This window comes from Gymnogyps californianus, chromosome 7, assembly GCF_018139145.2.
Source record: "Gymnogyps californianus isolate 813 chromosome 7, ASM1813914v2, whole genome shotgun sequence".
NCBI classification, from domain to species: domain Eukaryota; kingdom Metazoa; phylum Chordata; class Aves; order Accipitriformes; family Cathartidae; genus Gymnogyps; species Gymnogyps californianus.
Genome location: NC_059477.1, coordinates 34,281,334 through 34,297,447, shown reverse-complemented (window position 1 = coordinate 34,297,447; position 16,114 = coordinate 34,281,334). Strand labels below are relative to the sequence as shown.

The 16,114-nt window shown below is 36.3% G+C and overlaps 1 protein-coding gene across 1 annotated transcript in view; it reads right to left on the bottom strand.

Annotated features, from left to right (window-relative positions):
* The window catches only part of CCDC93 (coiled-coil domain containing 93), a 57,523-nt gene that overhangs the window by 25,028 nt on the left and 16,381 nt on the right, over nucleotides 1–16,114 (bottom strand). The window contains exons 7-12 of the mRNA XM_050900349.1: nucleotides 15,172–15,272; nucleotides 10,978–11,017; nucleotides 9,457–9,549; nucleotides 8,928–8,978; nucleotides 7,774–7,860; nucleotides 2,998–3,114 (exon numbers count right to left, since the gene is read on the bottom strand). Of these exons, the coding sequence (XP_050756306.1) occupies nucleotides 2,998–3,114; nucleotides 7,774–7,860; nucleotides 8,928–8,978; nucleotides 9,457–9,549; nucleotides 10,978–11,017; nucleotides 15,172–15,272 (489 nt within the window). The remainder of the gene's footprint in view (nucleotides 1–2,997; nucleotides 3,115–7,773; nucleotides 7,861–8,927; nucleotides 8,979–9,456; nucleotides 9,550–10,977; nucleotides 11,018–15,171; nucleotides 15,273–16,114) is intronic.

The following is a 16,114-nucleotide window of genomic DNA, read 5'->3' as shown; positions in this document are numbered from 1 at the left end:
GCCAGGGAAACTGGTAAAGGAAATTACTTGCACCAGGCATGAAAATGTAATCCACTCAACATATATCTAGTTACAGGCATATTCTGTATTACTAATTTGGTAGCCACACTACACTACTATTCTCTAGAATATAAGAGCCATCTGCTACAGAAAAAATGCTTTTGAACATTTCAGTCATTGAGACTGCATACGGACATTGGTGGATCCTTTCCACTTTCCAGATCATAACAGCACAACACAGAATAGCTGCAAAAGCCACCCACAACTACTAAGCTCATTTACCAGCCTCTCTTACTGCTCAACTAGGCAAGAAAGATCAAGGAAACAGCAGGGCTGCAAGAACTGTGCTAGTGCACATTTTCATTTCTTGAAACCTGAGCTAGCTGTTGCAGTTTCCTAATGCCACTCTTACTACACAAATTGTACCTAGGTTGTCCTCCCCAAAATCAAGCTTGAGCTAACTGCCTCCAAGAACACGAACTGTTCTCACAATGCAAGGGCTGTGGTGCAGTGTTCTAGTACATACATACATTCAAACTGTGCGTGCCTCCAGTATGTCTACATACTGCCTGCAGAAAAACTGCAGATGGATGTGAGCTGGTGGACACAACCAAAATCCGTTCAAAATCTGTAGAACTGTACCAGAACATCCTTAAACCCGAGCAAACGTGCCCCCTTTTATAATAGGGCAGTGCTAAACTGTTACCAGTCATGACAACAAAGCTTCTAACCTGGAACAGGTTCACAACCTGCTAGCTCAGAGTGGATGCTGCGAGAGCCTGCATCTGTCTCCATTCTACAATATACATGCAGCACATCTGCATCTCCCTTCATATGTATTTGTCTTGTAGCCTTTGTGGTTTAAAAGAAGAGTTAAAGTGTGACAGAAACATACTGCAATGACTTAGGATACACTGAACATCCTCTTCTTTCCCCCCACTTCTGAAATTCCAAAGATCTCATTCTGTAATTTGTGTTTCTACTTCAGGAAAATAAACTCAAACCAACATGGGAATTCATACAGGATTTAACTGTCTGTAAGCCCATATTATGATTTTGAAAGCCTGACACTTCAGCCTGCATTTAAATGCTAGGTATTGACAATACTTTTTTACTAACAGTCATCATCTTGACAGGGCACCGAAGTTATGTTTGACATAAACAGACATGGAAAATTCATATTACTGAAGTGTTAAAAGAATACAAACTCAAGTAAAAAAAAAAAAGTACATTTAATTTCAGTATATCATAATATCATAATTATAGTATATCATAATACTTTCTAATATTTCACTCTAGAATGGAGAGGAATTGTGACAGACATGATTTACATTCTACATACACTGCAAATAATAATTGTAGTGTTATTGACTATGAAAAAATTCTATTTTTAACAGATGGGGCATGCCAGAGGGCAACACAAACAAATGGATCAGTTTAAGAAGAACGAAACTAGTTCAGCATATTCCAAAGGAAATGCATTCTAATATTTACCAGTTAAAACACTGTCCTACTCTACCCTTTCAAAGTCTTTTTTTGTGCAAAATAAATTAAGAAGAACCTGCACTGGTTCTTCATAAAGTTTTTTATTAAAGTTGGAAAAAAAAGAAGAGAGAAACAAAGAACAGGATAGGCAATTAGTCTTTCCAATTTTTTGTCCATAAGTTTTATTTCTATAGCTTTATTTAAACTTAGTATTACTTGAATGTTAGTCAGAGACTTTAAAAAAATGGTTCACAGCATGTGCTTTACTGAAAGGAGATTTAAGTTTTGAAGGGATAAATATCCTTTAAATAAAAGACTTTATTGCACTGTTAGAGACTATTTTATTCTCATTTTAAAAATAAATAAAAAAGTCACATCTAGTAAGTGGCTGAGCAGGAAGGTTTAAAATCTAGTGCTCCCATAGTTATACTATAGTAGGTAAGGCTTTCAAAGCTACCATTCTTTTACCTCTGTTGTTTGTAAGACTGAACATTTCACTGTCTCGTAAGATGTGCCATACAGACACCTATCTTTTGGAGTCCCTGTACCCTCAACATTTAATAGGTAAAACCAGTTAGGATGTAAGGCGTTAAGATGTCACTGACAAGAGCAGAGCAAAACAAAACAAAAAACAGATGAAGGCTGCTGGAGCAGTGCTGCACTTGACAGTAGCAACCACAGAAGTCATCAGCAACAGTATTTCTGCAAGTACTATTTGTTTTTTGGTAAGCTCTTCCAATTACTGACTGTGATGCAGTATGTTTTCATCAGATTCTGCAAGCTATAGATGGCATAGTGCTGATTACAGCAGTATGCATAATTAAAAGCAGCATTTCATTAATGGCATAGCTTTTCCACTTATACTTTTCTGGGTTTAAATAGCAATAGCATAAGTAGGCTGAAATACAGGAATGATGGTTCTTGCTCTTATAGATATGAACAGAACATCAGTCACAAATTCAAGAGCCTTTTCCCCCTAAAATGTGAAGATGTGAACCAAGCAGTGACTGTGCAAAAACACTCCCAAACAAACAAACAAGCAAAAAACCCACCTTAGTTAGTGAGACAAGCTGGCTCATATAAAGAACAGGAAGTGATAAAAAGTCATTTGTAGCATATTTTAGAGTAACTTCCTAAATTGTTTTTGATACTGTGAAAACAGCCCATTCAACACTATAGCTAACAAGTCAAATGGAGATACTCTCTCTGTTTTTCTCCAGGAGAGGTATGCAAAACAAAACAAAACAAAAAAAAAAAAAAAAAGGAAAAGCATGTTTTGATTAGCTAGCCCCCTCCTCACAGACAGGGCTATACAATTTTTTAACATAAAACCAGCCACATTGTCTTAGTAATAAATGTGCAAGCAAGACATTCAGAGATGCTGAAATGAATGTTCAGCATGACAAATTGCTGGTACAGAAGATAGCTTGCAAATCTTTTCTGGATGGCAAAAACTTTGTGATCAACCACATTTATCAATGTTTTCTTCTTTATTACACACACAATACTTACCTCTTCCAGGAGTTTGGTTTTTTGCAAAATCTGCTTATTCAGAGATGCCACCTTCCTTCTATGTTGTTGGGCAGCTCCAAGCCTTTCTGGTCGCTCCTCAGTGGAAAGCTCAGATTGCTAAAATAAACAATAACAACAGCTTGTTGGACCTCATGCCATTACTTTTTGCTTCTTCAGTAGCTCAGGAAATGCCAGAGTGGGACACACCTCTGATATTCCTTATCGAGAACTGTGTCCTACTATCCAACAGAAAGAATGACTTGCTGATTTATCTCGCATCAAGATAAGGAAGCAGCTGAACAACTGAATTACATCCCAAAGGTAACAGGTAAAGTAAGCTAAAAATAAAGTCAGGTGCCCTGGGATGGGTGGAAAACACTACGGTATATGAGAAGAAAGATATAATTTTTTGCATCAGCATTATAGTTAAACCTGGTAGAGTTCTTAAACGGAAAAAATACAAACATGCTAAAAACCGCCTTAAGCAGTGGTATTTACTGAACTTGTTGAATCAGAGATGCTCCATACCCCAATAAGTAGATCGAGAACTTTCAAAAGCCTTGAACAATTGTGTATTTAGATTCTGAAATACTGGCTTGGATGCGTCTTTACGCTGAATGACAATGACATACTCAGTGTGGTAGATATATTTACCACTCTAAGCGTTTTTTGTGTGTGCATGTGTATTATGGACACCAGTCTTTGAAAACTACTCAATCCAGCCTGAATTGCCAAGAAAGTGTCTCATAAATACATAATGAAGACAGCAATCTGGATCCAGTCTCCTGTTCTCTCTGAATTGTGAAAGGAAAGCTGCCAGAAACCTGCCTTCCTTTACCAGGAATAACATTTATAATAGAAATTGTGTATTTGCAGTAGACACAAGAATGATTAAAAATCAGTGATAGCTAAATGGCTAAGTGATTATTCGCCTAAACATTATTTCTACCTTTTGAAAGTCCTCACTTTAATACTTACGTCCATCTGTTTCGGTAATTTGCTTCATGCACTCAGACTGCTTTTTCCAGTTAATCCACTTTCCAATATTTTGTTAGAAAAAGTTAATTTTTAAGTACTTCAGGTGCTAATTTGCAGAGTCTGTCAAAGACGTCAATACTAAGTGCTTTTTGAATAATTACCAAATGTCGACAACGACTACAATGTATAATCAGCAAAAATGTTACAAGAAGTATGAAATACTCCTCACTCGTATTTGCTCCTGGTATCCACTCCAGGCAGATGGGTAAGCAGGTCTTCATTAACAGCTTAATTTTAAATGAAAATACGAGGCAAAACCTGTCTTCCTCTTCTCCATTTTCTTTGTTATTCATATTGAAGAGCAGCTTAATGGTTTGTTATACTTTTACATCCACAGCAAGAAAAGACCAATTCTGACATCTTAACCCAACGATTCACGTATGTACTTTCCATTTGTTAGGAAAGGAAAAATGCCTCTAAGCAACACCTGTAACACTGAACTATTCAACAAATACACACTCAGATTTACTTATTCCTCTCATTATTTAGCCAAATCACATTCCCTCATCACGTCATGCATTCTAAGACCCCATCCTTCTCACCATATGATTAGTCTATCTAATATGCATAACATGCAAATTAAGAAAACTGGAACTGCAAGAGAAACAAACATGAGCTAAACCAGTCTGAGACTGATCTTGCAAAAACAGTGAAAATCCATACAGTAGAGCTTTGGCAGAAAGAAAAGGTCATGTCTCAAGAAGCGGACTGTTAAAGCTTGCTTTTTGAAAATGGGAAATAACCACCACTATAATACAGAGGTTTCTGCAGAAAAATCCTTCTGGTCTGCAAATGAAAAAGCAAGGGTTAAGCCTCGTGCAAAGTGGGCTAAGGATCTGCTCTGCAACAACACTACAGCTTTAAAGTTACTGAGGAATTGGGTTCCAATTTATGGAGAAAAATGCATCTTTCAGCATAGAAGAAAGCACGAATTACAGAAGCTACTTTGCTTTTGACACTACCGTTGTTACCTGGTCTCTTACTAGACTGAAACAGCAGCTGCCTTTTGAACATAATTTAAGAAAGCTGTATCTGAGCACTAGTGTGTCTGACTGTTTACCAGTTTGCTACCCTACCTCAAAACAAGAACTTCAATTACACGTGACAAAAAGGGATACGTGGATACATCCTTCAACTTTTCTGTTAACACACATTAACCCCATCGCTGACAGGCATAGACTCACTTCTGCATTCTTCTCTCTTCCCTGAACTGCTCAACTGCCCTAAGAAGATTTAGCCAATTCAAATAAACAAGTTAAACAAGAAGTGTTAGTAGCCTCATTTTCTATAACAGAATTTAAGTTAAAAGGCCGTATTAATTATGCATGAGGATCACTAATCTATGGCCGCTCAAAAACTGCTAGCCAAAACAAATGGCTAATTCTAGACTTTAAGAGCCTGCCTCCCACTGTTCATATGTAAAAGTTTTAAATGGGAAGGAGAAAGGAAATATATGCAATTAATATTATTCTTTGTAATTAGATTCTCTCACACACATTAGTGCTATAAATTTTCCAATAATTAAAGAAAGAGAATTCAATCATTACTCTACAGAACTTCATATTCTTAAAACAAACAAACAAACAAAAGGAGTCTCTGTACAAAATTACAAACTTTGTAGCAGTAAAGAATTTTGTTTCTCTCTTCATGTTCAGCCATCTCCTACTAGCAAATAGACTTCAGAGGCTTAGACCTGTGATTAACTCCATCATAGTTGCCTCAATTTGAAGTCCACTGTCTGAAGCCCACTGGGAAAAAAAAAAAAAACCAAAAAACAGTCTCCAGCCCTGTAACAGTTCATATCTGTTTTCAGTCAAGTTCCACATAGATCTTTAGCAGTCATTTCAATGTAATTTGCCATCATTTTTCCTTGACACTTTCCCGAGACTCACGAAACCCAAAGATAAAAATCACTGCATCTCACTTTATTTTGAGGGTTTCCTCAAACCAAAAAATATAAAAATATCCAATTTAGTGTCTTCCTTGAACGACAACCCCTAACCATAGTAAATGGTTGAAACGCTTATTGTATGCTACTTCAACTGACTGTGTAGGTTGCATAGTAATCTCTGATATAGGATTCTAGAAGTCCAAAAATATTCTGAGTCAACTTTTCAAGATATAAGCAACTTGCAAACAGCATTTAAAACTGCTGAAGAGGATTCTCCTTCAGGCATTTTTGAAGGAGGTAGTTTTGAGACAGCACTTCTCTAGTTTTAGCCATTCTCTCATTTTACCAGGGAACAAGCTTTTCCTGCTATTCTACTCCTCGCAAAATCACTTGTTACATATGACTATACTTGTAAATTCTCAGAGGAAGAATCCTTCTAACACAGTAAAATGAAAGCTACTTTGAATAATTGGCCTTATAAAGCTGGTGATGAATAGACAGATAAAAGCCATGTTAATAATTTTCTGCCAGGATTTTTAGAAAGTGAGGAATGACACTAGAATCTTCCTTCCAGTTAACACAGCAGCAAAAAGGAAGAGCAAATGCAGAAAACTCTATGCATTGGTCTTCCGCAAAAATGCCATCTTGTAAGAAAGGTCCTGGCACATGGCAACATCAGATCTAGAATTTTGTTTGCCAGCTATCTTCACCGGGCCTGTGGATTCTATTAAGATTCTGGTAGACAAATAAGCACTGCTGTGTTCTTCAGACTATGTACAGTTACAAGGGGTTAAAACTATTAGAACTATATCCAAACATTGCTGATGCTTCAATACACTGTTTGATAACATCCTTAATTCTCATTTCCTGGTGCATGCATGCACACACAGAAATTTTTTTGGGTCACATCCAATAGATTTGAAAAGCAATATATTTTTGGTTTGACTTGAATCAGTTCTTACCTTCCAGAGTATTAATCATTGTTCTACTATAATACTCAAGGTCCTGCTGCCTTCTCTCAGAACAGAAGAAATGTAACATTGAAATATGACCCTTGGGCTTCTGTTCTTCCAATCCTTTATAATAAAGAAAGGCCAAGAATTTGCTATAGACTCTGTTGAGTTATAGGGTTTATCTCCCAAATGGGAAAGCTCCATACCTCATATGTGTCAACAAAAAGGAAGAAATATGAGAAGACTATTGGACAAATAAGAGCGACCTGTAACTCCTATCTGGCAGTGATGTATTGTATGTATTAATTGCTTGAAGAGCCAGATTTTCTTTTCACATTACTGTAAAAACAATCACAGTTGAACACAATAAATGGAGCTAATAGGCACATTTAATTGCCTTGACTTCTAAAAGCAACAAAGGTTTGGTTTTGATGATACTACATTCAGAACTAGAGATCCAGAGCATGACTGAGAATTGGAGCCCAGTACACGTAAGATCCCACTGTCTGAAAATCTGAGTGGAGGAGGCCTAGATTTTTCTCTGAGCAGGCCCACAGAACTGTATTTCTGTGCTTAATACCGAACATTTTAAAATGCATTAAGAGTTTAGGTATCAACTCAGGCCCTTCTTTATTCATGAAAACGTTTAAGCAGGGGCTTAAACCCAAACTACTCATGAATGCAATTTGGGAATATGTACTATCACACCAAAAGCTTGTCCATGTTTAAGTCTCATTAAAATGCTTTTCTGAATCCTGACTGTGCTGCTATCCACAGCATATATGAAACAGTGTTGTTTCAAGACAATCATGGCAATTAAGTTGGAAGCTTAAGGCCTAAATTAACAAGCTATCAAACATGACGTGGTAAAACACAATCAGGTAACACACTTACCTTTTCAGCGTATTCTGACACTATTTGCTTGATCTCATCTGACTGGAGTCCAACAATCTGGCCAACTGTGCTTGCTGTCAATTTGCCCTGCAATTGTGTCAAGAAAACGTTTGGAGTTTTAGAACTGCCTGTGCTTTTTACATGGCAATTTCCCCAAGCTCTAATTTAACAGAAATGTACAAAACCTTTACACTGGGTAAAAATCTCTAATCATAAAAAAAGACCAAGAAACATTGCACCCCCAAAAAAACCTCACTGATGGAAATTTCTCACCTACAACCTTTTAGCAAATTTGAATTCAGATTTTCAAAAACTTAACTTCTAATTGTATTCTGTATACTGAATTTTGCATGCGCGGTAATAAAACTCACTATTAGACCACATTTTGAGCCAAACTATAACAATGCAGATGTGTGAAAGAATACACCTTTCAAATTGGATGCATGTACAAAAACAACCTTCGAGCAGAACTGAATTCTGCAGTGGATTTCCGTAGAAAGCATGTCAATCAACTTTGAGACTAGACTAATTACTACTACCTTTTCTTCTGTGATTTCAGCATAAACAGAAACAATGTTTAACAATCAAATTTCTTCCCAGTCCTCTCACCCAGAAACCAAAATGTAACAATTTTCAAAATGACAACAACCTACAACTTCCATTATATCACTAATTATAACCAATTAAGAAAACAAGATACATATCCAGTATTTTCAGGGCCTCAGACTAATGGTGTTGTTTATAAATATTTATCAGTGCTTTGCAAAACACCTTGAAACGCATACAATTTTCCTCCACTCTCCCCAGTAAAATGATTACTCCTCTGGATATCTTCACAAGATGAATAAAGTAAGATCATACTGCTTCTTGGGTAGCTGCACTGTGATGTCTTTCCCCTGAAATTCTCCTTGTAGAAAGCATTTGAAAGAGGCACTTATTTATATTGCTTTTATCATTTCAAGGCAAATGATTAAGTCATCAGCCTCAAAAATTACTGTCTTCCTAATTCAACCATCTTTTCTTGCACTCCCTTCATGAAAATTTAAACGCAGTCATTTCAAGACTTCAGACTCACCATTAACCTCATTTTAGGAATAATTGCCATAATCAACCATAATTTAAACAAAGCTGTATCAGTTTTAAATGCTGCTTACCTCTTCTGTTGCCATTGCAGCCATTCCAGTCATCAGAGTTTTAATGCGAAGCTAGGGCAAAATGTGAGGAATTACACATAACAATTTATCTTTCATTATTTAACTTACTTCTGCCTAGTGACAGGGACACATGTATACAATTACTATCATATAACGTGTATTTTAATGCATATAATGGGACAGTAAATCTATGAAAGTTAAAGAAGAGGTGGGTGAAGTTACCAAATTTAAGGAAAATTCCTTATAACAGTACAGGTTCACTCAGAGTATTCAGCTCCCACTGTCAATTGAAAACTGACCTTTTAAAAATGCTCAGATTCCAAAACAAAAGTTGAATTTTTTGGTATTAAACATCAACAGACATTTAATTTTGTGCATCAATTTCAGGTTCCATATTCTCCTGTGGGAAGCAACTCTTACTTCAGCTAAGCATGGAAATTTTCCTTCTTGCAGAGAAGGACTGGGCAGTGGTAACTGCTGCCCTCCCCCCAAGTTAGTAACATCCATGCCTACTATGTATGTGGCACACCTCTTCAGCAGCCTGAAGGTCATCTTCATCACAAAGCTCAGCTTTTCCTGCTGCTGCAAGCCCTGGAGGTAGCGCATTTTTTTTATCTTCAGCCTTTTAAAGAAAAATTCAGAAAATACTGTATCTAGTTCCAGTATTCTAAAGTATTAAGAAAGACAGCAAGGAGAAAATTCGAGTATAGCTGTTCTGTTTTTATGAATACATTTCAGCTACCGGAACATCCTCAAACTCCAATTCATGACAACTGAAGCGTAACTCTCACTGATTTCACAAGTATTCCACCCGTTCAAGACAGTGTCTCTGGCTTGCTATGGACACATCTGGGGCAAAGATCCCTTATTCCAAAGCCTTCTGAGAACTACCAACCTCACAAGACAACTAGCTACCCCAGAATATGATGTCTGCTGTGTAGGAGAATGCTGAAATTTTTTTTACATAAATCGTTTTTCTAACTTAATATTGGTATAACAAACATACAACATAAAAAAGTGTAAAATAGCCTAGTTCAGTCAGAAGTACCACTAAACTAATGAGAACTGGTGACAGACAGACTCAATTTCTAGGTCACCCTATTGCACCACTAACCTGACTATTTAATCTTCCACTTCTGCCTTACTGGAGACTCAATTCACACAACAAACACGATGACCCTCTAAGATACAATATTCCGAAGTCAGTAATATTTTTGAAGAAACAAAATGAACTCTATAAACATGACTGCAGTCTGGCAGTTACTTTGAGGGAAAAAGAGGTATGCCTAGATTGGGAAACATCTCCATTTATAAAATTTAAATGCTAAATTTGTATGTGGAATATTGACATAATGAAGAAGGGCAACCTTAATATACTCAATGTATTGCTGGGTTCATGACATGCTTAATGCATTTCTTCATTATCTCTGTCTGTAATAAAAACTTGTAGCCAAAGTAATGTCTGCGCTGAAATAATAAAACTGCAAATACTCTGACAAGGACATTTTATGATTCCATAATCATCAAAAGCACAGCAAGGATGCTACTTTTCCAGAAGCACTATGATTTATTCATGGCATGGTATCATGTTTCTCTATCACATTAAATAACCTGTTATGTAATAAATGCCTACAAAACTTACCAAGCTGAATGGTTCTTTAAAAAGAAAAGGAAAAACTCTTTAATGAGCACATCATGGAACACTTAGTTAAAAGATACTCATTAAACAGACAGAATATATTATTACCTCGCATTAAAAACAAAACAAAACACCCAAACCCCCTTTCTTCTAAGCAAAAAACGTTTGCAAAATGTCATCTTTGAGTACAGATGAAGGAAATCCTTTAAAAAAGGAGACAGTAATCAATTGTACCTTTCATGGCATGCAGATTTTTAGTTCCAGTTAGCCATTTTTAAGAGACAGTAATAATAGAAGTTATAGCTGTTTATTCTGTTGTATTCCTTTAAGATCTTACAGTAACCAACACTTCAACAAAACCGATGCAACTCTTCCCACAATTTGAGTATTTAAAATTAGTATATTTTTTACCTGTTCTGTTTTTCCTGCTTGTCTGCTAAATCCGTATCTCCTAAAAGAACAATAGTAACATGAAAGAAATACATTGTTATTTACAACTTGCACAAATACATGAAGTTTCTATCACTTTTCAACAGAAGAAATGCACTAAAAAGTGAATTGTTTAACAAAACCAACAGCCACGTTCGAGTTAGTTTTGGAATGCTTCAAACAAACTAAATAAGCAGGTACTGCAGCATATTTACAGAATAATTTCAGCTCCATCTACTGCTTCCATCATGATTTGCAGATCTACACTGTTCATAAAATATTGTCATGTAAAGCTCATGAAAGGAAAAAGCAATGCGCTCTCTTCATTTGGAAATTAATCCTGAGCTATTAGCTATATACTACTGAATTCTGGAAAGGCCTCAGGAAATTGTCAGTGCAATCTCTACTCCCAAAAAAACATTCATGCTTGTGTGCTTTGATGAATCTGCAATTTCTTTCTGAAGCATGGCATTCAAAGCTTTAAATATATACTCAAACTTTTTCACATCTGTTTTTTTGAGGGAGAGGAAAAATTGACATTTGAGTTATGTTGTTATTTTGGAAATACTATCTTAAAGAAACGACACATAGAAAGAAATTTTAGATACGACCAGCAGTCGTCTTCAGTATTACGAAGCACTAAACCCAGCATGTACACAGATATGAAAAGAAGTGATGTTCCTGATTGACTAACTTACAGCTACGACTGTTTAATTCCTTAACTACTGCAGAAGCAGGACTATTTATAAGCCTTTTATGGCTAAAAGCTAAAAGTGATCCTCAGCAGCAGTATCAATTGTCACCAGTTCTCCATTTATTCAACACTCGTACTTAACGGGTAAATTCAGTTATATTTTACTATAGCATAACTCCAAGTTTTCAAGAGTTCTCCAACATTAAGTTCTCTCTGCATTTTAAAGCTTAGCAGTGCAAAGAATGTGGCAGAGCACTACCCTTCCACAGAATATGCATAAAGTTGTACTAGTATAGAAGCATTTGTAAGTAGTATTGCCATTATCGTATATCTGTTCTCACTTTTTGTAGGACCACAATTTTATTTTCACACAGATAATTGCATCCAAATAATGAACCACACCAGAACAGCAATAACAAAAACTTAACCATCAGTTATATCAAGAGAGAACCCAAACACCTCCCAGGCTTAACATTTCACATCTGTTATAGGAACTGACTTTGTACTTTGCTGAAAACTGATTGATAATATGCAAAGATGTGGCAATGAAAGCCCTTAGCTAAAAACAGACCATGCAACTGTGTGGAAAGATGCTCACTAGCATCACTCCGCTCTCAAGCCAGACTCTGGCCTAGAACATTCAAGCTCATTTGTGATAACCTCTAAGCTGGAGGCCACAGGATCAAAAACCAATTTAGAGTATGGCACTATCACTGGCTGTATCTGAATAATGCTGCATTTGGCATTGGGACATTGCAAGACCCTATACTGTTTGTTGGACTGAGAAAATTAACTTTTATGATTAGTGTGCTCTGAAAGGAGCCATTTTTATGATAACCAAGGGGCATTTAGGAGGAAAAAAAAATATCTCATGATTTTCTACAACTGCCATCTACATGCAGTAAAAGAATGAAAGGTTCACTTCAACTATTTGAATTCTAAAAATATTCAACTCTATTCCTAAATCTACCAAAAATTCACTATTTGCCTTTTTCAGCAGTGTTCTAGTTTCCCTAACAGTGTTGAAGAGCGGACAGTAATCCCTACTGCCCCCACAGATTTCTGTATGTATCTCAGAGTCCTTGTACTCTTGTTAGTTTATTACTAGGTTCACAGTAGACATACTATCACCATCCTTAAGAGTTTCTTTCTTTACCAAAACATACGAAGCAGATATTTGTGTGTCTCACCACTGTCATTTTCTCAGATACTCTTTATTTTTGCACTATATCAAAACCAGGTTTCTGATCAAGAGTTTTATGCTTTGAGAGTTCATTAAGAAATCATTACCAGAACACATTCAAATCCTGCAACTATTCTAGTTTTCTCCCACTTCCATCCCATTCATGTTAAGCTCTTCATATCAAATAGCTAACTGTATTTGTCTTTTAGTAAGTACTGTCCCTTCCTTCATATCACCAATTTAAATAACTGCCCTCATATCTATCACTCCTCATATCTATCTACTGATGCACACTATACAACAGAAGAGCAGTTCCCTTATCTTCAACGCCTCCTACTTTTCTGTTCTTATTTCCTCTCTGTGTACTTAAACTTTCTCTGTCATCCATTTTCATTTTTTTTTTTATATTAAAGCTTTACCTGTTTTTCCAGCAGAAATGAGCTTTACTTAGGTCTCAACTGTTCCACAGTACCTAAAACAATTTGTGAGGATCTATAGAAAACATCTTCTATTTATTTCAATTTTCAAGCTGTATAGTGATTTCAAGTTTTGCCCTTTTTTTTTTTTTAAAAACATTACCCTAGAAAAATCATACACAGAAATTCCCTTAAACTGCATAAAATATTTTATACTCTTTTTGTTTATTAGGAGATGTCTGTTGACACCAATATGTAGCAATGACACTGAAACAGTACAAGAAACTATAAATAGACAGGAGTACACCAGGACTTCGTTTTTCCATACCAGCTATTTGGATTCTTATTGTGATCACTGATGAGGTATCAATGACCTGATCTAAATCTAAAAATTTCAGCATGCATGTCTTCCGCTGAAGAGTCAGGGAAGAAATCCACACGCCAAGTAGAATAATCCCTGACACTGTCACCAACTTGCAAATTCAGTTTTCATTGGGGAGGGAGGAATTGGACTCTAAAATGGATGAGGCAAATCAAGCCTAACTCCTTACTAGCATTAGAGAAATAATAGGACTCATTCAAGACTACAGCCCACAGAATTTGTGAATGCTAACTGTGTTAACAAAATTAGCTGTTTAACATATATAAACATATATATATAAACATATATAGAAGAGGCACTGTATTTCCTTGTAGTTCTCTGTTTTGAACAGATTAAGCTCATCAGAGCAGCCAGTCATCTTAGGCTTTCAAATCACCTTGCTATACTTCAGATAACTGCACTGAACTCCACTGGTGGTAGAAGGAAGGGAAAAGTTCTACAGTTAACCATTTGTATATAAAGTTTATGCAATGTCAGAAGAGCTCTGCTGAGTAACAGGACACCCATATGTCTCCCAGTAGTTTCATTCCATTAGGAACACACAGAGGATTTCACCCCACTAATGGAAAATAAGCTGACAGATGTTAATTTGTCCACGCTGCCCTCACAAAATACCACCATGAATGAAAGGGGAAGATTATAAGCAATCTGCAAGCAGGACACTTGCTGATTTCAACTGTGTGTCAAGAGAAATGCACGAAAAGGGTAAAAGGAAGGTACTCAAAATAGTGAGAACAAAAAAAAAAAAAGTAAAAAAAAAAAAATCTATGGCTTTGGGGGAGAAGCAGCCACAGCAGATACAAAAATGAATTCAAATGTCATTTGCACTCAGTAAGTATTAAGAGCTCAGACAGCAGACAAGCTGTCCGTATCACTAAACTATGAAAAGAAAACTGGAAGTAGAAACCAGAAACAGAAACTCTGTGACATTACTTCTATATGTTTGGAGAGCTCTCAGTAAACCAGATGGACTTCCAAAGGTAATGGATAAGTGCAAACCTTGGTAACTTTGTCTCTATATGGAAGTTTGCAGAAAGTAAGATGACAAAGCACTAAACCATGATTCAGCCTCCTGACGTAGCAACCACATTAGAGCTACAAAAAGAAGTAATAACAACTTTAGCTCCTTTTTTCCCCACTTTCTGGGGATTGCTTGCAAAGAGGCAATATTGATTGACAGACACTACCTAGAAGCATCAACAATTTAAGCAATTTTTTATGAAGCAAAGAACAAGTATGTTAAATAAACACACCCTACTAGCAGCATAAAGTCAGAACTTGGGCTCCCATTGTACAAAACATCGTTCACAAGTATGAGGACTGTCCAGTCCCCAGAGAATTTACAGGGTAAGCAAACAAAATCTGAAACCAAACAGGAGTAAATCTGAAACAGTTTGATTCTCAAATAGTAGGAAAAAAAACCCACAACTCAAATTTTATACGGAATGCTTCTAAATACACACAATACAAAACACACAGACAATTAAATGAAGCCTTTCACCTGCCATATTCCAGAAGCGTAGCATGAACCTTTGATTCCTCATCTAGCAGTTCTTCAGCTCCCTTCTGACGTTTGTATTTTCTCTGGGGTTTGTAAACCTCCTGTAAGACAGTGAACGAATTCAGAGCTTGTAAAAGGCTTTTCTAAAATAAATGATGAATTGTTATCTAGAGTGATATTTATCACTGTTTGCTTTCCAACTCAATATACTTACCCAAATAAACATCCTTCACTTTCTCTTTTTGGAATTACGTGATAAAAATCTTACTGAATTTACTTCTTGTCGTGGTTTAACCCCAGCCGGCAACTAAGCACCACACAGCTGCTTGCTCACTCCCCCCCGGTCGGATGGGGGAAAGAATCAGAAGGGTAAGAGTAAGGAAACTCGTGGGCTGAGATAAAGACAGTTTAATAAGTAAAGCAAAAGCTGTGCATGCAAGCAAACCAAACAATTTGCTATTGGACCTGTGTTTCCAGGTTTAAAAAAAAAAAATTATAAATGGGTGTTTAACAACAAACATGATTTCTTCAACCATCTCCTCCATCACGTTTGAAAGAAGAGTCAAAAATAACACAATCAAAATCTATTAAAAAAAAGGCCCTGTGATTTAGCTGATAATGCCAGTGTCTAGAAATGTTACCTCCTTTGCAAGTTAATTCTATTTTTAATCTCTTCTTAGATAATTAAATGTAATTATTATCTACTCAATGATCACAGGTTACAATGGAATTAAAGCAGATTTTATTGCAATTGAAGGAACAAAAAATCTTAAGAAGTTTGGTACTAAAATCATTCAATCTACCCCAATGTGATCCTATAGCTGGACAACAGCCCATCAAATAAAACAAGGATTCACAAGTATTACTTTGTGCTGATAGAGCTACTTTCAGTTTAAAAACAAAATGGAAACAGAAGGACAGAGCCGCTACCCTGTTAACATAG